Source organism: Triturus cristatus, chromosome 2_1, assembly GCF_964204655.1.
Source record: "Triturus cristatus chromosome 2_1, aTriCri1.1, whole genome shotgun sequence".
NCBI classification, from domain to species: domain Eukaryota; kingdom Metazoa; phylum Chordata; class Amphibia; order Caudata; family Salamandridae; genus Triturus; species Triturus cristatus.
Window position 1 is genome coordinate 987,648,713 of NC_140581.1, and position 23,846 is coordinate 987,672,558.

Consider the following 23,846-nt stretch of genomic DNA (forward strand, 5'->3'; position numbering starts at 1 on the left):
GAGTCTCTTCCAGACACGCCTGTTTATATATGCATCGCGCTTTCACTTGAGGTGAAAGCGCGATGCATATATAAACAAGAGGCAGACACGCGGTTCTGGGAGACAGCAGGATTCTGACCTGGAACCATTTTCCTATAAACATTTCTTACATGGTTCACGCAGAATTATCGGTCTCCTGACTCTTACCCCCAATCCCCAGGATCCCTCCCAGCAAAAAATGCACTGGTTCGTTCTCAGTGCTCTGTGATAATACATTCCTGGGGGGGTGCTTAGTCATCCTGGCAACAGGACACCCCTGGCCGCCCCTCGGGTGATGTGATGTGATGTAATGCAATGCTGGACCCGTGTGTTTGCAAGCAATAACAGAACACGCAGCCTTCTTCAAACAAAATGGCAGCTCTGACGCCGGCTGCAATTTATATATACTTCTCCTGAACGCGTCACTAAATCCTTTGCAACCCAGATTCACTTTTCGCAGGGGGAAGAATGCCAAAACATTTTTAGTGACTGAACAGACTGAAGAGTGAGTGCTTAGAGAGCGACAGAACAGAGCCGTGCAGTCTGTGAAAGGCGCTTGCTTCACTGCCTGGCAATTGCCCCAGGTTGTACAACATGTGTGCTGATGACATGCAGTAGGATGGTGTTTTGGTCATAATGGTGAAGTTGCGGACTGTTACTGCCACCTCTGGCACTGAATTGTCTGCTTTTCATGAGGCATTGCAGCATTCTCGGCGCACGCTCCCGTTCTTTTCATCAGCATTCCCACCCCGACTCGGGCTCTTCATACATCACACCAGGGGCTTCGCCAGCTGCCTCAGAGAACATACAGAACAGTACGCATTTCCTTTTCATGGGGCATTACAGCATTCTCGGCGCACGCGCCCGTTCTTTTCATCAGCATTCCCACCCCGACTTGGGCTTATCATACATCACACCAGGCGCTGCACGAGCTGCCGCAGAGAACATACAGAACAGTACGCGTTTCCGTGTTTAAATTCTTCAAAGGCAAACTGTCCACCCTGACTCGGGCTTTTCATGAGGCATTAAAGCATCCTCGGCACACGTGCCCGTTCTTTTCATCAGCATTCCCACCCCAACTCGGGCTTTTCATACATGACACCAGGGGCTTTGCGAGCATTTGCAATGCAATAGGTTTCACCTTTGCGAAACTTTCAGCTAACTGGCATTGTAAATGACAAAGCTTTTATCTATGTGTTGATTTTAAAAACCGATGAATAAAAGCCATTGTCATTTACAATGCCAATAGCTTAAAACTTTGCAAATGCGAGACCTATTGCATTGCAAATGCTTGTTTAAACATGCTGCTTCTGTGCATGGATGAGCAGATGGGACGTGGAGTAGAGCATGGGTCAGGACATTTTGTACATTTAGAGCTATGTACACGTGGATTGTGTTACGGATCATGAAAATATCAATTATTTAAATGGATTGCGCTGTTTCATCCTTCCATGTGGAGGTACAGGTGTGAAATGAAGGCACAATAGTGGGTTTTGTTGCAGAGCCTTCTCAGTCACATAGGGTTAGGAGTCCTGATCAGAAAGAGACACGTTAGTGATAGATTCCTTACCTTAGAATATCCCCAGGCGTCAGACTGGATCCAGAAAGTTTTCTGTAGCAGTACCCCTGCGCGTCAGTAGGTGGTGTCGTGCGGCTCCATGTCCGTCACTGGCGTCGTAAGCGCCGAGATGACGTCACGGAGACTACTTAGGCGCCACCCCTGCGCGCTGATGTCAGTTCTTTCTTTATCCGCGCCAGCAAGCGCAGATCCGGATAGAGCACGTACCGTAGTCACTTTTTGACTACTCTCTTGAGACTTTTGTCTCTCCCTTTTTTCACCTGGTGCACGTAGGGATGCCTGGATTCAAGTCCTGTGGAGCCTGCTGTCGCAATATGTCGGTGGCGGACCCCCATGATGTTAGCCTCTACTGCCTGGAGACCGACCACGACTGTCGGGACTGTTGGGCCATGGCCCCGAAGGCCTTGTGGGAGCAGCACCGGAAACTGCTGGAGGCACTCGTCCCAACGCCGCTCCAGGTACCGTTCCCGGGACCGCTCGCGGGGCCGCAGTCGTCGCTCCTCGGGCTGCAAGTCTTCGGCCTCAGATTCTGGTAAGCGACGACATAAAAAGAAGTCGAAGAAGCGTGTTCGCTCTCGGACGTCCCCCGTCAGTCCTCGGATGCGGACGAGGGGGACTGTGGCTCCTTTGGGGCCTGGGAGTTCCGCGGCCTACCCGCCTTACCCGGGTCCGTCGGCGACTCCCGAACAGGTGCAAGAGTTTCTTGCCACCATGGACCGTCTTTTTTGGGCCTCGGGCTCCCACCAGTGCGCCTTCGGGCCCCACAGTCCAGATCCTGTTGGCCCGTCGGCGGATCCAGCTTCGGCACCACAGGATCCTACGCCGTTGGCTCCAGCCCCGGCGCCACAAGTTCTGCCGCTCGCCCTTGGCTCCGCCTCTGGTGCCGCAGTGGGTGCCGTTAGATCTGCCCTTGCCCCGGTTCCAAGACCATTTCGTTCCTGCCTGGGATCCGCATTGGGACACGGTGCCGGCCCGACCCCGGTCAGCACCGTTCATGGTGCCGTTTCCAACGCCGTTTGTCCCTTCTCCGTCTCTACCGCCGTGGCCAGTTCCTCCTGCAACGGAGGTGGAGGGTGACTGGGAGGGGTCCGAGGACCCTCTTGCCCATCAGTGCGACTCCGAGCAGGACTGGGTGGACGATCTGGAGGACGCTGGCGACCTCGATGTCTCTTCTGACCCGTGGTTTGGCTCTCCCCCGCCTACAATGGAGGAGGGTGCTTTCTACACAATGGTGCTCCGTCGGGCTGCTGAGGTCCTCAACCTCGATCTTCCTACGGTGGCCCTCAAAACTAACCTCCTCACCGAGGTGCTCCATACGGCGTCTACTTCGTCTGAACCACTGCTTCCCTTCAATGACGCCCTCACCGACGTCCTGTTGGGTACTTGGTCGCGACCGGCCACGGGTGCCCCTGTGGATAAGAATGTCGCCAGGCGTCACCTCCGGCGCCTGGTGACCCCGCGTTTCTGACCACTCATCTCACGCCTGAGAGTCTGGTCATCCAGGCCTCGACGTCGCAGAGTGCCTTTCCCACGGCTCCGCCGGATAAGGACTATAAGAAGCTGGAACAGTTCGGTAAGCAGTTGTTCATCTACAGCCAGCTTGGGGCTGCGGTCGATGAACACCGCCTGCTTATTGGGCCGCTATTCCCACGCGGTGTGGGATGCTGTTGCTCAGGTGTTGCCTCAGTGTCCTGAGGAGGTCCAGGCTGTCCTTTCCCAGGCAATTGCTGAGGGTAAGGATGTGGCTAGGTTCGCCATTCGGTGTGGTTTGGACACCGCTGACTCGTTGGGCAGGGCGATTTCTTAGACTGTGGCGCTGTGCCGCCACGCCTGGTTGCAATCTACTGGGTTCTCGCCCGATGTCCAGAGCTCGTTCATGGATATGCCCTTTAATGGCACTCGCCTGTTTGGCGATAAGGCCGACAGTGCACTGAAGCGTTTTAAGGACTCACGGGCCACGGCCAAGTCCTTGGGTCTTTCCACGAAGCCCCCGGCCACTCCTGTTTTTCGTTCCTTTCGCGGCCAAGACCGGGGCGCCCAGGCACGTTCCTTCGGCAAGCCTGTGCAGAACCAGCCTCAGCGCGGATGCGGCTTCCACAGGGGCGGGTCTGGGAATCAGCGTTGGAGGCAGTCCACCTCTGCCCCCGCTGTTTCTATCTCCAAACCTTCCTAATCCGAGCTTTGTTGAGCATCCCACGCCAGTGGGTGGCAGGATTCGCCATCACCTCCCCCACTGGCTCGCTCTCACATCGGACAAGTGGGTGTTGCAGATCATCTGCAAGGGTTACTCCCTTCCCTTTCAGTCCACCCCTCCAGCAATACCACCTCGGTGCCACCACATGTCGGGGGATCACTTGGTACTTCTCCAGCAGGAAGTCACGGCCCTGTTGGCCAAGGGGGCCATCGAGTGCGTTCCTGGGCCGGAAGTAGGGAGTGATTGTTATTCCCACTACTTTCTGGTCCCCAAGAAGGACAAAAGAGGCCTGCGCCCCATCTTGGTCCACCGCAATGTCAATCGCTTCATTTGGAAGGAGAAGTTCAAAATGCTGACTCTGGCTCAGGTCCTAGCTACCCTCGACCCTGGAGACTGGATGGTAGCGTTGGAGTTGCAGGACGCATATTTTCACGTCCCCGTCCTGCCGGCCCACCGGCGTGACCTGCGGTTCACGGTAGGCCAGGAGCATTTTCAGTTTGCCGTGCTCCCCTTCGGCCTTACCAGCACCCCTCGGGTGTTCACGAAGGTGATGGCGGTGGTCGCAGCTCACCTGCACAGGTTGGGGGTGTCAGTCTTCCCTTACCTCGACGACTGGTTGTTGAAGGCCGGCTCGCCCCAGACAGTCATCAACCACCTTCAGACTACGTCCGCCCTCCTGCATTTGCTGGGGTTCTCCATCAACGTGCTGAAGTCGTGCCTGAGTCCCTCTCAGAAGCTCCCCTTCATCGGAGCGGTTCTGGATTCAACGCTTTTTCGGGTTTATCCTCCCAAGTAGCTAGTCCGGGATATTCAGGCTATGATTCCGATCTTTCAGCCTCTGTCCCGGGTTTCGGTAAGGATGACCCTCTGGCTTCTGGGCCTGATGGCCTCCTGCATCCTGCTGGTGACACATGCCAGATGGCATATGCGGGCTCTGCAGTGGGACCTGAAGTTCCAGTGGGCGCAACATCAGGGCAACCTGTCCGATCATCTCCAGATCTCGGAGGACACTGCACGACAATTGCAGTTTGTGGCTCACGAATCGCGATTGGGTCAATGGCAGATCCCTCTCCCTTCCCCAACCGGAGCACACGGTGTTGAAGGACACGTCCCTCCTGGGATGGGGAGGCCACTTGGGAGAGGCGGAGATCAGAGGCCTCTGGTCTCTGGCGGAGTCCCGGCTCCATATCAACCTTTTGGATCTGCGGGCGATCTTGCACTGAAGCCATTCCTTCCCTCTGTCCGGGGAAGTGTGGTGCAGGTGTTCACGGACAACACCACCGCCATGTGGTATTGCAACAAACAGGGCGGGTAGGGTCCTGGACCCTATGTCAGGAGGCTCTGCACCTCTGGACTTGGCTGGAACATCAAGGCATTACCTTGGTGGTTCAACACCTGGCAGGTTCTGTGAACTTCAGGGCGGACAAACTCAGCCGCCGGTGCTTGATGGATCACGAATGGCATCTGCACTCGGACGTGGTGCAAGGTCTCTTTCTGCAGTGGGGAGAGGCTTCGTTAGATCTATTCACCACCGAAGAGAACGCGCAATGTCAGCAGTTCTGCACGTTGGAATTTCCAAGGCGGCACTCGCTCGGCGACGCTTTACGTCGCGAGTGGAATTGCGGTCTATTGTACGCCTTTCCGCCTATACCACTTCTGCCCAGAGTGCTGAAGAAGATTTGGCGCGACCGGACCCAAGTCATCCTTGTGGCTCCGGATTGGGCACGAAGATACTGGTATCCCGAGCTACTCAGCATGGGGATCGATCCCCTGATCCGTCTGCCTCTTCGGGAGGATCTTCTGTTGCAGCAGCAGGGGACAGTCCTCCACCCGAACCTGTCCAGCCTCTACCTCCATGCGTGGAGATTGAGCGGCGGTAGTTGACAGCTTTCGATCTTCCTCCCGAAGTCTGTGATGTCATTCTGGCAGCCAGGCGTCCCTCCACTAAAATGGTATACGCCTGCAGGAGGAACAAGTTTGTGGCATGGTGCACAGCAAAGGCTGTGGATCCCCTTTCTGCCTCTCTTTCTAAAGTTCTTCTGTTCCTTCTTTCTTTGGCCCAGCAGGGCTCTGCTCTGGACTCTATCAAAGGTTATCTTTCGGCCATCTCCGCCTTTTTGAGGCTTCCAGATCAGCCTTCTCTCTTTAAGTCCCCGGTTGTTAACCGTTTTCTTAAAGGCATTACGCACATGTTTCCTCCCGTGCCGTTCATGACTCAATGGGACTTGAATCTCATTTTGACCTATCTGATGTGAATTCCTTTCGAGCCCCTTCATACATGTCCTTTGCGTCTTCTTACTCTTAAGACTTCTTTCCTGGTCGTTATCACCTCTGCCAGAAAAGTGAGTGAGCTACAGGCTCTTTCTTCCAAACCTCCTTTTCTTTCTGTTCATCCGGACAAGGTGGTGGTAAGAACCCGTCCTTCTTTTTTGCCAAAGGTGGTCACGCCCTTCCACATTGGGCGGACCATCACTTTGCCTACTTTCTTTCCGCCTCCGCATCCTTCGAGGGAGGAAGAGAGGCTCCACCGTTTGGACCCAAAACATGCGCTCGCATTCTATCTAAACCTTACTCAGCAGTTCCTGGTGGATGACCAGCTCTTTGTTGGCTACGTGGGCACCAAAAAAGGTGGGGCTGTGCACAAACGGACCATCACTCGGTGGGTCGTTCTGTGCATCAAAGCATTTTACTCCTTGGCTTAGAAGGAGCCTCCTGTGGGGCTGCGTGCCCATTCTACCAGGGCAACTGCAGCCACTACTGCCTTGGGACGTGGCGTCCCCTTGCAGGACATTTGTCAGGCAGCTACGTGGGACTCGCTGCACACATTTACCAAGCATTACTGCCTTGACAGTCAGGTCCGGAGGGACGGCTTCTTTGGCCGTTAGGTTCTCCGTGACTTTCTGGTGTAATCTATTCGCAGACCCACCACCGGGGTTGGTATTGCTGGGGTATCTATTCTAAGGTAAGGAATCTATCACTAACGTGTCTCTTTCAGATGCACAAGTTACTACTTGTGTAACGATATATCTGTAAGAGACATTAGTTAGTTAATGATTCCTTACCGCCCCCCCATCCTTCCCATTCTGCAAACTGATTCTAGGGTTAGGGTCATCTCCCTTTCAGGGCACTAGTTTCATGGCACCAGTGGTCAGTTTCTTGCATGGCTCTGCGTTCCTGGCGCGGAAATGCGTGTACAGAACTGACGTCAGCACGCAGGGGTGGCGCCTAAGTAGTCTCCGTGATGTCATCTCTGCGCTTACGACGCCAGTGACAGACGCGGATCCGCACGACGCCACCTACGGACGCGCAGGGGTACTGCTACAAAAAACTTTCCGGATCCAGTCTGACGCCTGGGGATATTCTAAGGTAAGGAATCTATCACTAACTAATGTCTCTTACAGATATATCGTTACACAAGTAGTAACTTGTGCTTCAATAATTATCCTCTGCTTTCCATTGTATGTGGCATAAGAGCGTCAGGAACCCTGAGCTCCAGGCTTTTGAAAAGCAGACTACTTGAAGGTCATTTATTAATTTGTTCCCTCTGTTATTTTAAGCGTCAAGTTTACATGTAATAACCTTTTGTTAAGCAGACTACCTGGTTGCATTTGCCTAGAATATTCGGTTTAAAGAAGGTATCTTTGGTAGAAATATCCGCATGTTCCGCAGAACCGGAAAATGCTTCCTGCTCATTTGGAATGAACACACGATTGGCCTATCCTTGTAGGGGCATAAAAGTTAAATAGTTTTAAATGCAGGACAGATTGTTGAAGCCTGTTAAATTGTGAACACTTCTCAAGAATCCAACTTCTTTCCATATCCATCTAGGATTGCACAGTATGTGTGTGGGCACACACAACTTTGTTAATTCTTTTTTTAGGTCTCACTACAGAGGGAGGGAGTTGTCCCTCGGAGCCCCTTCATCTACAAGCAGGCCCTCACTGCTCATGAAAGCATATAAGGCTTTTCATTAGTTAATTGCATCATTGCCTTCTGAATGGATCGACGCCTAGTTGTAGTGTAAAACGATCACTGCTTGCTAATGTGTAGCTCTTTGTATTAATCACAGGCAAAACCGATGCTTTACCAATGCTTGTTTCTAGCTAGCCCCCACGGTATGCTTTAGGGTTGCCATCTGGGTCCAGTTATCTAGGCACCACATTGCAGTCCTGGATTCTCATTGGACAACCTGGTACAATTAACATAGCATTGCGTTACATAACATGCGTTCTGGGAGTTGCTTCCATTCAACCATTTGGACTGACACATTTGATAACAATGACTTGTAATCGAAAATCCCAGGACTGCTGATATAGTGCCATAAACGATGTGGAGCTGGTGGCAAATCTAGTCTGTATGTGTCGCCATTGGTCTACTTACGTTCCTTCTGTATGCATCGCTGAAGCAATGAGATCATTTTACATTGATTCTGTCGGGCACTTCCTTGTTTGCTAGGTCTTCTAGATATCTTTGGTGCAGAAGTGGCAGTGTCACTGGGGCTCAGGACTGTGTGGAACCCACTACACACAAATTACAGTTTCTTTTACTATCCAGCCAATGGGTGTGGGTGAAATTTTCCTTGCTTGCAAAGCATCTTATGCCACTGACTGACCTCACATTCCCGATCCAGTGCCATATTCAGTTGTTCAAAGGGCACACCCTAAGGGTCTGGCAGCTGCTGTTGGATGTAAATAACAGCAGACGATGCAGAGAGATTGTTCTGTCTGTACTAAATGTAGCCATATATGAAACCCGAGGGAGCATGTTTAGCTTCCAAATTAGGATTGTAGATTTAAGGTTTATTCCTTTAATCTCCATTGATACAATACTTGTTTTATGTTTCTACAGCAAAACAAACCTCCAAATCCACCAGCCTTCATTTTCATGATAGACGTGTCCTACAGTAACATCAAGAATGGCCTTGTTCGGCTGATATGCGAAGAGTTGAAAACTCTGCTTGAAAGACTTCCAAGGTAAAAAAAAAATGAATGGTGTCCCAGCATAACGTATTGTGTACATATTTATTTTCTGTATTTTCTATAGTGCTGTATGCATCTCCTTGCAGCCACTTTAGATAGCTTCATTTTTACTTTTTTTTTGTATTCAGTTTTGGAAATTAATGCATACTTTATAAATGCCTCCTCAGAAGACTAGATGAGTAAGGGAGATGCGGTGTAAGAAACAAGGCACAGGACTTGGTCGAAATGTTCTGCTGATCTGCAGATAGTCAATGATGATCGGCCATTGGCCAGATAGAAATTAAGTGCATAGCATGCAAAGCAATCGTTGAAATCTCAGCTGGAGGAAAACGCCTTGAATTTAAAATCAGTTGGCAATGATGGATATGCAGGTGAAATGCTCCTGGAGAGCTACTGCAGTTCGGGTAATGCCAGCTTGTCTGATACCTAATTTGGCCTATCACTTTCTTAGCCGACAAATTGGGATTACCTTTGACCTTGTAATAAGACCTCAAGGAGAACTAAGGTGTCCAAAATCATTTGTGAATCAATGTCTCTGTGTTAAAATGATGTAATTACAATGTGAGGTGTGCAGTAGTTTCTTAACAGTGAAAGGTGGTAGGTTCAATATGTAATGTAAATGCACTTAAGTGCTGTTTGTTGCAAAGAAAGCTATAGCACTCTACTTGTTATCTGGTGTGTTTCATCGGCTAACAAAGAAACCCCCAGAAGCAAACTTTTCTGCATTTGGGTCTTCATGAGGCAGATAATTACATACTTCCTCTCTCTTATTTGTCCTTAATTACTTAGTTTTGATTATCCCCATTGAACCACAGACATTTTCTGGAGTAATAAAATGTTATTGTTTGCATAGGTTTACCTTAGCTTAATGGAGCACGAGCAGCACACAAAGTGATGGGCAATCTTAACATTGTTTCAATTTTAATGGGAATTGTATGCAAGTATCAATTGTTAATAGGAAACACAGCACACCAGTGCAGGTGTATGGTGCCCAATTCAACCCTCCGTCTCTCTGATAGACCATCATGATAGCTGCTGTGATGCACATTGCTGTGCTAGAACCCTATTCTCAAATGCACTGTTGGACCTGTCAGCCCTAGGGTGGTCTCCCCATCTATTTTTGATCGTGCCTCATTTTTTCCACCCTCATTTTTATGTTGGACTAGGTCTCCGGGCGCCTTTTCATTGCCAATCAGTGTTAAGGTGCAGGTGCTCCCTTCTCCCAAGATGGCTGCCACAGGCCCCTGCTACTGCAGAGTGGTCTTTATTAGTAGCACCCTAGCTGCCAGGAGCTGGCTGGGACCCCACAACAATGTTGCGACACCAGCCCGCCTTTTTTGTCCCATAGGTAGAATGGGGAAGCTCCTGGAATGTGTTGGAACCTTCTAGAAGGGAGGTGTGGTTTTTACTTTTGCCGCCTTGGATAGAGGTCACCTGACCTAGGGATACATAAGTGAGGGAGGGAACTTTTTCCAGTTAGTTGGCCAGTTGGGGTGAAGCAGAGCTGGAGAATCCATGCAGGAGTTTTAGGCGGTAGGGCCTAGCCAGGGACTTATGCCTCTGAGAGTGACAGGGCTTAGGTGCTGCCTCTTAAGTGATAGAGGGATCCTGTGAAACCCACTGATCTTGCCCAGCAGTAGGAGGACCCAGGGAACCTCTGCCCAGCCTGACTAGGAAGGACCTAGTCGCCAACTCATCCCCTACCCCCCAAGGAACAGAACCCCAAGGGCGCCAGTATCATCTGTGCCGCAAAGACTGAATACTGAAACTGCAGAAGCGGAATCCTGAAACTTCATGCCAAAGCTGACTATTGCAACTTCATGAAACGACTGATTGCCTGACTGCTGGGGATCGACCAGGTACTGGCGCTGTGTCTCCTGCACTGCCAGACCTGACCTGGGACCCCCTGCGCGGATTTGCTGTCGAGCGCGGAGCTGGCCGAGCTCCCGCTTAATTTGTGACCCCCCCCCCTGGTGCGAGGACCCGCAACGCGATCACCGCCGCGGCCCGTAGGCCTCAGGGACGTGTCAGCGCCAAGTCGGGGCCTGCGGAGAAGCCCGGGGCCCCGCCGTCGCAGCGTGCGGAGAAGGAGCGAGTGTCGGTGAGTGTCCCGCGCCGTTGCGCGCATCTGACGAAGGGCCCGGAGCGGAACCGAGTGACGAGACCAAGGTAACCCCCGGGGGCTGGGAGGTAGCGCGGCCGTGTGGCGGCCTGAGACTCGCCCCCCCCCCGCTCCCCGGGAGTCGTGGGAAGGCCCGGTGCGCCCGCTGCCAAGTGGGAGCGACACCGCATGCAGAGACGGTGACTTTCCCCCCTCCGTGGGATTTCCCTCCGTATTGTTGAGTCTCCCCTCCGTGGGATTACCCTCTTCTGGGGACTGCCGTTCGCAGGACTCACCAGTGCTCAATGCGTTCTATGTTGGAGTAGCGCTGCTCATTCAATTGTATTTACCAGTGCTCCATGCGTTCTAGGTCTACGTAGCGCTGATCATTCCTTTGTATTCAGCAGTGCTCAATGCGTTCTATGTTGGAGTAGCGCTGATCATTTAATTGTATTTACCAGTACTCAATGCGTTCTATGCCTAAGTAGCGCTGATTATTCCTTTGTATTCAACAGTGCTCAATGCGTTCTATGTTGGAGTAGCGCTGATCATTCCTTTGTATTCACCAGTGCTCAATGCGTTCTATGTTGCAGTAACGCTGATCTGTCATTTGTACGCACCCGTACTCAATGCGTTCTATGTCTAAGGAGCGCTGACCCCACGTGTTGCATTTACAAGTGCTTAGAGCGTGCTAAAGTCCAAATAGCGTGTAACCTCAGTTGTGGTCTCAAGCGCTCCATTCTCCAGTTGAGGTCCCAAGTGCAAGGCGCTCCATGTACCAATAACGCTTTATCCTCGGGGTAGGCTTGGAAGTGCTCATGGTACTAGGCAAACAATCTTCAACCTCAAGTTATGCTCATGTGCCTTTGTTTTTTCGTAGACACCAGTAGCGCCACGTGTGCAGGCCCCGGCCCGCAGCACTAGGGAAGTTCATACTGCAGGGATTGCTGAGGTAACCGTAATGAGATGCTGTAATGCAAATGTTAAAGTGTACAAGTTAAGATACATTGCCCTACCAGATTCCCGTGTGGGCTCCTCTGATTAGATAAATCTGATTAATTTGCATACACCTTACTGTGTGGCGTCCATTATTGTGTGCGTTTACTGCTTCAGAGGATGTGTGTGTTGTATGGTCGCTTAACACATAGGCCTTTGGGTGCCCAGCCGCTCGTGTCACGTTACCCCCTTAGGGCCTGGAGACCCCAGGTCTTACATGCACACTTACATTTGGTGCATTTGCGGCCATCTTAAGGCTAGTACAATACTCATGAGGTATAAGTAGAGCAACACTGAGGTCGCTATTGTGAGTGGGCACTTAATTCTCTTGAAACTGGTAATAGGAACACTGTAGATCAGTTTACTTTCATGTAGGCACTTAGGAGGTAAATGTTCAGGAAATTTGAAAAGTGTATTAATGTTCAATTAATTAAAATCGTTACATTTTGAGAAGAGCAAAGGATCTTGAAATAAAAACAAAAGTAAAAGCATGCAAATAAAGTAAAAGCATGCAATCATGCAGTAGGCAGAAAGGACTGTCCTACAAGCTAAAACTCACAGTAGTGTGGCCCTGTACGTGCAATCATCTATGACTCAAAAACAGTGCATTGTGCTTTCTATTGTAAAACATGGTTTTAGACGCAAGCCTATAATTCATCTTACTTTAAAATGCATTTAGTTTCAATTAAAATGTCCACCTCAGTGACAGTCAATCTTATATGGTGTTCTTGATGCTTGTAATTGTTCTTCATGCAGGTATTGTTATCAATATGTTCCTGGACGTCAGTGCTCATCATGGGTTTTTCAGGTTTCCTGTTGCTAATTTCATGAATTGTATAAAGCGCCCAGTTAACTGGCACCATTCTCTTTGTAGACAGGTGAATACCGCTTCCTCACGTGATCTAATGTTTGAAATTCTAAATATTGGTAGTCCAGGAATCACACCAGACCACTTAGTAATTCCTCCTTTCCTAGGGGCACCCAAAGTCCATTTGTGATCCTCATTCACTCTGTCGGCCTGACCTTTCAGTACTCTTGGTATTGGTAACTCTGGTGCAGGGAGCGGACGTAAGAAGCCTAAATCAAAGAACCTCGTAATGAAGCTTTAGGTGTAACAATTACTGGAATTTGTTACAATATTTCCCCTTCATAGATAGCTGACCTCTAAGTAATGTGAGAGTACATACAAGCACGTTATAACAGTTAGTACTGGAAAATGCTCAGACATAGGGTTTTATTATGTGGATTAGTATGTTAGTTGTCTTGATTGCCTGGTGCAGTCAGGGATACATATGACTTCCCAGAAAACTGAAGAAACACCTACTATGACAGGCTGCCTTCCCTACTACCCAGTAATTTTTGTTTGTTAATTTCCTCCGCACTGCACCTACTTGTATCCTGAGAGTTGTATATTTTTTACAAGTATTGCTATTAGTTAGAATTGTTCCAGGTAATTGTAACCTCCAATAATGGCTTTCTCTCATGCATGCCCTACCTTTAACCTTACCTTTGAAGCAGAGAAAGAGAGAAAGAAGGATAGTGGTTGTTTTGGTAAAATGGGGCATATATGTATATTTTATCTGTGTGTTAGATTGTATAGCACATCACTAGAGTACATGCAATAATGTGGACGATGGTTATGCTCTTGGCCATACAGTGTTGGGCAGTGCATGGCACACAGTGCAGTGGCTTGAATTTGTGCTGCCACTTGGGGTCCTGCCATTAAAACGTTTATGTTCTCAAAAAGTTCTAATCAACCACAAGCATTTGTGTTTTGTCCATTCATTTTTTAATTTAGGAAGTCTTATTTCTATCATGTTGTTACCATAAAGTGTATTAAATGGTGTTGTCTTTCTTCTGAACAAAAATCTTTTGGTCAGCCTCCTATCTCCAGCTCAGCACTTTCAGTATAACTTTAAAGAGACCTCTGTTCTTACTTTACGTGAATCTGTCTTACGTTTGTTTATCTCTGATTTCCGGTTAAAACACTCAGCACCCCTTCCAGCCCACTAGACATGCGAAGGTGAAGAAAAGTCATGTAGGCAGACTCCTTCCGCCCGTTCAAGCCCTCAGGAGTTCCTGCCCTAAGAAATGAAGTTAACGCCCACTGACGAGCTCCATGTTCTTTGAAAAAGTCTGACCATGCCTGGACCTGTGCCCCCTCTGTGTGTGCCCCAGACTTCAATTCTATTTGTGGTGCTCGCTACAGACCGCTTTACCTGTCTATTGCTGACAGCATTGTAACCCGTACTGGAACAAATACTTTGAGTAGGCTTAATGCAGGCCTATTGTTCATGATATGATGCTTTCTTGTCTTTCTCAGTTTACTGCTCTTTGTTCTATAGCTTTCTTCCCCGTTCTTTTGTTTGTCATGTCCCTGGAACATTTCTTCTTTACCATCTTTAATGTTTGGATTAGTTGTATCCTTTCTGGGCTGTCACTACTGACGTGAGCATGTTTCACTTTAAGCACTCCATGCGAGTGCAAAGCCTTCCATGCTATCCCACCATTGTGGCCTACCCAACCACTGCTCTCTTTTCCTGCACACCATACCTCAGCTTTTCCTATGATCTTTCATCCCCCCCCCTTCCTACCTCAGCTGTTTTCAGTTTTTTTTTTATTGATCAGACAGATACAATCAGTTATCAGGCCGCTCGCTTTTCTCCCTGGTAGTGCACAATTCCGCTACTACGTTATTTCTTAATTTCGAAAAAGGCCATCTGCATTCTTGGAATAGTAAAGCTTAAAAAAAGTTCTAAGGTGGCCATGCTGCATCAGCTCACGTGTATCTGCATGTGTACACATTGGTGGCCATCTTGGAATGTTTTCTGCTCATGACCAAAACGGCCACTCAAGCATGCGCATTCGTGCACGTGTGTGCTGATATACCAGCAGACATTTTTTTTAATTTACTTTTTTAATGTTTTTGAACGATGCCAAAGCAAACAAACATTAGATTCTTTTATTTTTTCACTTTGTGATAATTGTAGCACGTTGATAAGCTACTTCACATTTATCTAACGGAAGTACATTCTTTGACGTGGTGAAAATTCAAAAATGCTTTTTTTTTCTGAGTCTTTAGAAAGCTATCCACATCGGCGTAATTGTGTTTAGCATTATCAGCAACTTCCCATCAAGACCGTACTGGCCACATCGGACATTGGGCGTTTCAGCGAGAAGCTGGAGAGGCGGGGAGTGGTTGTAGCAGTGCAGCAGTTTTAAACGCACCCCCTGCAGAGTTCCTTGTATATCTAGCAGTTTTCAGGCAACAATAACAGTGTGAAGATATCTCTGGTGATTAATGTGCCTGCTAGAGAAAAATTAAGTTTTATCTAGTGGTAGTTTTGACTCATCAAAGGTAGCGCAAAGTTAATATGCCTGCTGCAAAGAACGTGTACCATGGAGATCACAGAACAGTGCGTTATACGAATAGCTCAGTGGGTTATTGCTTTTGTCACAGAGATCCGCTTATTATTGTGCAGTCCTTAAGTTACACAATAGTAATCTAGCACAGTGTTCCTTGAACTGCCATCAAAGAGCTGCATGAAAACTGCATGATGGGGGTTAGAAAGGTATGTTTAATCCCAGTCTTTCATTATCCTAATGTGCTAAAAAGGGTGTGTGTGGGAGTGAAATAAATTCTTATTAGTAAAGCCAACCCTAACCACAGTGTTATGTTCTGAATCCGGAGCGTGTGCTTCTCCAAACCAAGCACTCTAAAGAAATGCCTACCAGTATGGATGACATTTGAATACTACACCTTGTAGTCCCCTTTGTCTTATATAACATTTTTTATACACTGATTTACACATGTAGGATTCATTGTCTCTGTATCTGTGTGATGTAAATGGCTACAGCACCCTACACTGTCATAAGCGCTATGAGAGGCACTGTTGGAGGGTAATAATGAGGGAATAATTGAAGAGCCCCAGCAAGATTGTTTTATCTTGGTGCACTGTAAGGTCATCATTTACTATGCTTTAAAAGCTAATACAATTGAATATATAATGAAAAATGTGTTATAAAATGTACCCTTTTTGCAATTTATCCAAAGTTTTGTAGGGGGCAGAAACCCTTCAATCTCTTCTTGTAGTCAGGCTCGCACGCTTGCTATAAACCGTACAGGGCCTGGTCTGACATTATTTGCCAGCACTGCTTTGGGTTCCCACTCCGGCATGGTACCCATTGCGACAGATTGCTGGCAGAAGATCAGATGGCCCACTGAAATGGACTGCAGTCAATATTTTGACATTTTCCAAAAATATATTGTGTCCTGGAAATAAGTGTGCACATACTGACTTGTAGGTTTTGAAATGTATATTTCTTCATTTTCTGTATAAAAATGGTCTCACCTGCATACAATAATGTTCCAAGAGAGCCTTCCTGGTAGTTTTCTTTTTACTCTAACTTTGTCAAGAAATTTGCCACTCAGAACCACCATATCTAAATTTCATATTAGGTTCCTGAAAAAGGTGTATGTATGTTCTGTTAAGGTGGTGCTTCTTATCTCTCCTTCCACATGATTAGTCTCTAATGGACATTCCATATATAAGGTAAGCCCAGCCCTCCCAATTGCCACTCCTCACACACCAAGATCAGGCATTCTCTTCTGATTTGTCAGTGCCATTTATTGCGCCCTTATTGTTCTGAACTCGGATGAGTCTTGGAATGTGGGATGATTGGTACCCAGGGAGAGTTTTGTCCAAAAGGTGCACTATATGCGTAGGTTCATCAGTTCATTCCCTACGGAGATTTTAGCCTTCCATTAAAAGAAAGCAAGACACATTTGTTTTCCCATTTTTCATCTTTTAGTTGTGATTCTTAAGTGTTTTATTTTATCTTATGCACTCAGTTTTTTCCAGCTATAAATGTTATCTTCTGGACCTTCTTATATCCTAGTAAAACATAAATGTAGAAGATGTCACCCAGGATTTTTTGTTTTCAGTACTGTCACAGTAACCACGTACCTTGTAGAGCCAGTCTCCAGATGTTAGTTTTCTAAAAATGATTAATTCCAGGAAATTGTCAGTCCGTCCCAAATTGTTCCAGTTTTTCACATTATTTTTTGGGGAAAACACACCTGGAAGAGCATGGCATAGGTGAACTAACAACGCATTGCAAATAATTTTTGTGTAACCCAACCACCAGATTAAAGCATTGGGACTTAATCTCTTCCTTGTACTTTCAGGTACATCTTATGAGTTGGTATCATTTTCATCAGAATATGGAGTTCATTTTGAAATCCTCTTTTACATTTTTCTTGCAGGGAGGAGCAAGCAGAAACCTCATCTGTGCGTGTTGGATTTGTCACCTACAACAAAATTCTTCACTTCTACAATGTCAAGAGCAATTTAGCACAACCTCAAATGATGGTGGTATCGGATGTTGGAGAGGTCTTTGTTCCACTGATGGATGGCTTCCTGGTGAATTTTCAAGAATCGAGATCTGTGATCAACAAGTAAGGATGTGTATCTTATAAGAGCGGAACAAGATTACTTACGGTGTTAACATTAACATTTGCTAAAAGTAAGAACTACGTGCATCTGAGGTTTCCTCCTGTGCTTTGCTTACATTTTCAAAAGTACAAAAAGTGAGAATATGCATTGGCAAACGTTGAGCAAACATTCATCACAATTTATGAAACAAAGCTGTTTATCTCACATTTCCTACGAGAAACAAAGTCACAGATATAAGGACCTTAAATGTTTTTTGATCGAAGAACTGAATAATATTAAATAAGGTGTAACTGTAGGAACTGAGTTGAGTAAATGTAAGGGTGATTTGTGTTACTTGTAGTCACAAAGTTTTAAATGTGTTAACTTTATCTTTGAAGTTCGCTTTAGCCTGCTCCAGTTTTGGAAATATTTCCTCCGCATTTTCCACTATGAATATGGATTTACCCACGCCAATGGCAGGAATGTGTCTCCCACTGTATTCTGGGTAGCAACATGCTTTGCAAAAAGTCTGTGACTACAAAACTCACAAGTTTGTCAGGGTCCACAAACTTTTGCAAGTCACATTCCCAAAAAGTTGTTAGTTTGTAGTTGTTCAGCAACTTTGCATCACCCCCAACCTGAAATGCTTGCTCCCCATCCCTGTGAGCAGATTTGCTGTCACTTACTATCACACAGTATTGGTGTGATGTTACATGCAAGTGACTCACTTTGCAAGTCTAAATTCAAATTTTTTGGTACAAAATATACATTTACGCTTATGAATCCAGCCTTAACACACCTAAGTCTTGTCTAAGTGGCCTAACGCTTATGTGACTTAGCATACTGTTTCCCTGGCTTCACTTACGAGTACAAAAATCTACTTGGATTTTATTGATACTAGAGGAGGAAGACATTTTTTGGCATGTCTACATACTCTGTTTCCTTATGAAAAACATACAATTGCCATTTATGAAGAGAAAGTCACGTCTATTCCTCACTGGGCAAGCCCACCGCACTGGAGAAAACATGGCCGATACAGGTCAGCCATCTTCCAAAATTACTCCTTTATGGATGCTTATTGTGTCCTGTGACTAAGCAAGTGTTTCCCACCATATTCGCTTTATAAAGTTGACAAGAGCTGACTGAGAATTCTGTAACATGTGTTTCATTTACAATGCTTTATTGAAAAAACTGACCTGGCCATGTCTCCCTTCAGAGCAGAGTGCAATCTGGTGTTATTGCCATTGCCACCCGTGAGACTAGGCAGTTGCAGGAGCTTCTGTTTTCAGGTGATCAATTTCTTAGGATTGATGCTATTGCTAACTAACCAACCTGTAAAGCGTGAATGACCAGAATACCTTTGAACAAGCATACTCTGTCCCTAAAAGACACCATCTAGGAGCCCTGTTTGCAGCCGAATGTGTTGCATCTACACTCAGAAGTTCCACATACCTAAAGATTGCCTTGTTGTTCCCTTACTCACCCATTCTTCTGTTATACATTTAAACCCATTGATAGCAACACAACTGATCTGAGGATAGATTCATAAGACCGCTTTATGGAGGAGGTATTCCAGTGTATTCCCAGAGCCAGTTTTCAGACCTAGCCGAAGTAAGCAAGTGCAGTGTTTTTGCTCCGAAAATATTTTCACGGATATAGCAAACTATGGTGTTTTTCTCTCATAAATGTTTCTGTCCTCTTATCAGTTAAGAGGGATATGGTTGAAGTGAGCACTCAGTTCCTCATACCACTTGTTGAAATTCTTGAGCACATCTATATTTTGGCATCTTACTTTGAATTATTCGTGACAGTCTTTTATATAGCACAAAGTGATAATTGTATAATGGTCTTTTTTCAGCTTGTTGACTTTTTTCTTGCTCCAAAGTTATGTGTCACATTTGGATACTTTTGTGTCTAAATCGGGGGCGGCTCCTCCGCTAAGGCGGAGGAGCGTCGCCCCACTGTTCTCAGAGCAGGAAAAATAAAATGATGATAACATAGTTATTATCATTTTATTTGTCGTAGGTTTGGGGCTGGGTCAGGGTGGGGCGCGACTGATGGCACAGGGAGAGAAGTGGTTTGTGCACACTAGGTGCACATGACTGCTTGGCCGGCCATCTGGGACCAGTAAACAGTCAGGCCCACTTAGCATGTTCCCCACCAGGCTGCATTACACAGCCTGATGGGGAACATGCCCAGTCTCCCTGTCCCCGTCTGAGCACTGAACTGACTTCTGACACACACAGTTTCTACACTACAGTAATTACCCAACAGAACGGTGCAAAGTCAGCTTCAGCTGGTCGTTAAATTCAATGATACTCTAAATCCCACCCAAACTAGGCCCAAACAGAATAGCTTATCACGTGCATTATTCATGATCCGAGAAGGGACGTTGCCAATGACTTGGCTCCAGTTGATTATCTACCGTATTTAATATGATCATTCGAATCATCCTTATTGACTGTGTACATTCCTTTGGTATTAGAGGGGTTGTACATGAACGGCGCAGTTTTTTTCCCGACTGCAGGAGCACTTGTGATATCTGCATTTACACAGTAGTTTTTACGAGTGACTTGTAAAATAGCTGTGGGCCTGGCCATTTTACATCTGTTTTTTAATGATTACCTTGTTCCATTATTAGTCCTGATATGGGGCCTTTCCTTGCACCTATGCACATGATTCTTTTCTCAACTTTGAGTCAGCTGAGTTACCAGTCCTGAACATTGCCACCTCCTGAATGCATGTGATACGCTCATGGATGAGCTATAATAAAATGAAGTACTATCCCTTAAAAACTAGAATTGGCTTGGCGTGTCCCAAATCTCTGCTGTGGGCCCCTGTCTTCTGGTCTACAGTTTATGGTCTTCTCAGCAGATGAGAAACCTGCAGATTTTGTTCGTCCCAAGACCTCATTTGAAGCTGGTGTAGCTGCATAGGTTTCTGCAATGGGCTAATAGCCCTTTACCTGACCAGCACACAAAGGCTGAGCACCATAGTCACTTTTATAGTCATCTTGATACCACTGTGTCAGTGTAGTATGCCCTGTGGTTTGTAAATATCTTCTCACCCACCTACATATGGGTAAAATGCATTGACTTGTCTGTGAGACGCCTTTGTCGCAAAAATCACATCACCTCGACTCTCTGCTTGCTGTATTAGCTACTAGTAGGACAACTGCTTAATTGTAAGTTCTCCTGCTTGAAACACGTGGCTCTTTATGACCAAGACTTGTAATGTCTACATCAGTAACCCATCCATTGATCCCTGCCAATCAACAATTTCATCTAGTGCCTCTTGCTTAAAGAGCCCAAAACATGTGAGAAGTAGAGGCCGATATGTGATCACGGCCCGTTATTGTGATCTTTGTCTGAAACTCACCGACAATGGGAGAGCATTGAGAAAGCATTTTCTAACTTGGCTTTCATATTTATGTGAGTGGGATGTTTACAGTGTGAGCCTAGCTACAGTGTGGTGGAGAGTACAAATGAAAGAGATTTTGCAGCTTATCGGTGGCATGGAAGATGGCGTGGTCTCTGGATGGTGCTGTGTTGTGAGTTTTCTTTGGAAAGTTCTTGTTCGAGGCATATGAGCTGCAGAATTCACACTCATAGATGTGTATAGATCGCCATCTGGTGTTGGGCTTGGATACTTGCACCTTGTTGTCCTGGAAGAAGTCTTTTGTAGTCACGAGATAGGTCACTCCTCCCTTGGACGATAGTGCACATGGGCATCAACTCCATCCTCAGACTGTTTTTTTCCGTCATCGGGTTCGGATGTAACTTCAGCGCTCCGGTTCGGTACCATGTTATCCAAAACTTTTCGACGCGCAAAGCATATCAAACTCAACGGTATTGTTTTCGATCGCGTGCTTTTCGACGCTCTACTCAAATACTCAATTCCGGTCGTCGACGCGGGCCGCTGGGCCTATCGGTGCCATTCGGGCCTACGGCTAATGGAAAGGTCTCCATTCAAAAAATGCCCCCAGTGTGGAGCTACATTTCCACACAGCGACCAACACAAGGTCTGCAACCACAGTCTCTCGCCCGAGCACGAGGAGAAAAACTGCCAAGCCTGCGCCTCCTTCCGCTCCAAGAAGACTATCCATGATCGCCGGGCCCGACGACACGTTATGGCGCAACAAGCTGCACCGGTGCCAGAAGACATCTTCGATGAAGGCCCCGATGTTCCTGAGGCAGAAGATTCGGAGGATCTGGACATCGTTTCCAAGGCAGACGACTCCGACTCCAATTACCATATCACTCCAGGTCAACGAGTGAGTACAAGTGCCCTTGCCCTGACGCTACCCGAGAAAAAGAAGGCTCCAGTCGCAACCAAAACAAGGCTTTAGAAGCCCCGCCCTCGGGCTCGCCTCCGAAGACAAAAGAAAAGCCTTCCGGCAGCTCAGGACCGAGCAAGTCGCATATCAGTGCCCCCCCCCCCGACACCGTCGGCACTGAAGCCGGGAGCTCATCCTACTCCCGCAATTCCCAAAAAGACATCGCACCAAACACCTCGGCACTGAAGCAGCAAAAGGCCTTGGATCCGAAACTGAAACATTTGGAACTGACAAAGATTTCCGACTCTACGCCAAAGGATCCAAAAACCCCTTCAAAGGCTCCAGAGCAGAAATCTAAACCTTGCTCGGGACTGAAAAAATCTGCTCCGAAAGCGGTTACCGAAGAGGAAGAACTTTTTCTGCCGGGTCCCATGGATCCGAAACAGAAAACTCTCCAAGTGGACCACAAGACTGGCCATATTGTCAACGTTCCACACAGGAAGAGGAAATTGGACACCCCATACATCCCTGATGTGCCTGTAAAGAAAAGAGACTGTGCCACTTCACCTTTAAGACCCTCTTCTCCTGTCCTTCCTGCTAAGCCTTTCTCTCCTCCAAAGTCTCCCATACTTCCTCCATACTCCCCACCGCCACAGGTGGATGATGATGATTTAGGGGGTGGAGGAGGAAATAATGACCCTTTCACTGACTCTGATGATGACACAGACGTGCCACAGGACCCATGGGATGACTATGATGACCTGTAGGTCCTCCAGACCTTCCTGATCACGATGCATACCCGACAAAGCCATTTCCCCCAGATCACAATATTGGCTTTAGTCAGCTCATTGAGAGGGCTGCCCAGTACCATGGTGTTCAAATGCATTCGGACCCTACAGAGGAAGACTTCCTACTAGACACATTTGCGCAGTCACAAAGGACAGTACAAACTTTACCCATGTTAAAAGGTGTCATTAAACATGCCTCAGACGTATTCAAAGACCCTGTAAGGGCTAGAATTCTGAAACCTAGAATTGATAAATAATATAAACCCGCCCCAAATGATCCCAGCTACAGCAAAGGTCAACTTCCCTTAGATTCCCTAATAGTGACCAACGCTAGAAAGCGTGCCAACTCTCAGACCTCCGGTGATGCTCCACCTCCAGATAAGGAGTCTAAATTATTAGACGCTTCGGGCAAGCGAGTTGCTGCCAAGGCAGCTAATCACTGGAGGATAGCCAATGCGCAGGCATTACTTGCCAGGTACGATAGGGCTCATTATGACGAGCCTGAATCCCTAATACAGCATTTGCCTGATCAATACAAAACCAAAGCCAATGCTTTGATTCAAGAAGGCAAATTAATAACAAATGCATCAATTAAATGTGCCCTCGATGCAGCAGATACCGCATCTAGATCCGTCAACACTAGTGTGTTACTGAGAAGATATGCCTGGCTGCGCATTTCTGGTTTCAAACAGGAGGTATAAACGACTATCCTCAATCAGCCGTCCAATCAGTACAGCTTTTGGTCCAGCTGTAGATACAGCTGTAGAAAAAATGAAAAACAACACAGAGACTGCTAAATCCATGGAAGCATTACAGTCTCCTTCCACACGAGGTTCCTTTCGACGCTCCTTCTATAGAGGAGCATCCATAAACATCAGTACAGACACGGTTGCTTCCTCATATAAAAACACCACACAAACATCCCCCAATAAGGGATATTTTAGAGGTGGGTACAGAGGAAATACCAACAAGGGTAGAGGTCGAGGTAACAACAACACTTGCACCTCTCCCACTAATAAACAGTGACTTCCCTCCAGACCATTCCACTCCGGTCGGAGGGAGACTTTCACAGTTCCTACCTGTCTGGAATTCCATCACTACAGACAAATGGGTAAGACAAATTATCCAGTATGGTTACTGCCTGGAACTTACTGCAAATCCCCCCACCATACCACCCAAGCAGCGTCTGATGTCCACAGAACATCTGACACTCCTCAAACAGGAAGTTCTCTCACTGCTTTGAAAGCATGCCATAGAACCAGTCCCCATACAGCATCAAGGGACAGGAGTATACTCCCTGTATTTCCTAATCCCCAAAAAGGACAGTACTCTACCGTCCATACTGGACCTCAGACCTCTCGATCCCTACATATAATCCAATCATTTTCACATGATCACCCTTCAACAAGTCCTTCCACTGCTTCAACAAGGCGACTTCCTTGCCACACTAGATCTCAAGGACGCCTACTTCCATATTCCC

At 47.2% G+C, this 23,846-nt stretch overlaps 1 protein-coding gene across 1 annotated transcript in view; it reads left to right on the plus strand.

Moving 5' to 3' along the window:
- SEC24D (SEC24 homolog D, COPII component) overlaps positions 1 to 23,846 on the plus strand; it is a 553,336-nt gene that overhangs the window by 354,477 nt on the left and 175,013 nt on the right. Inside the window, exons 11-12 of the mRNA XM_085634340.1 lie at positions 8,640 to 8,764; positions 17,134 to 17,325. Of these exons, the coding sequence (XP_085490466.1) occupies positions 8,640 to 8,764; positions 17,134 to 17,325 (317 nt within the window). The remainder of the gene's footprint in view (positions 1 to 8,639; positions 8,765 to 17,133; positions 17,326 to 23,846) is intronic.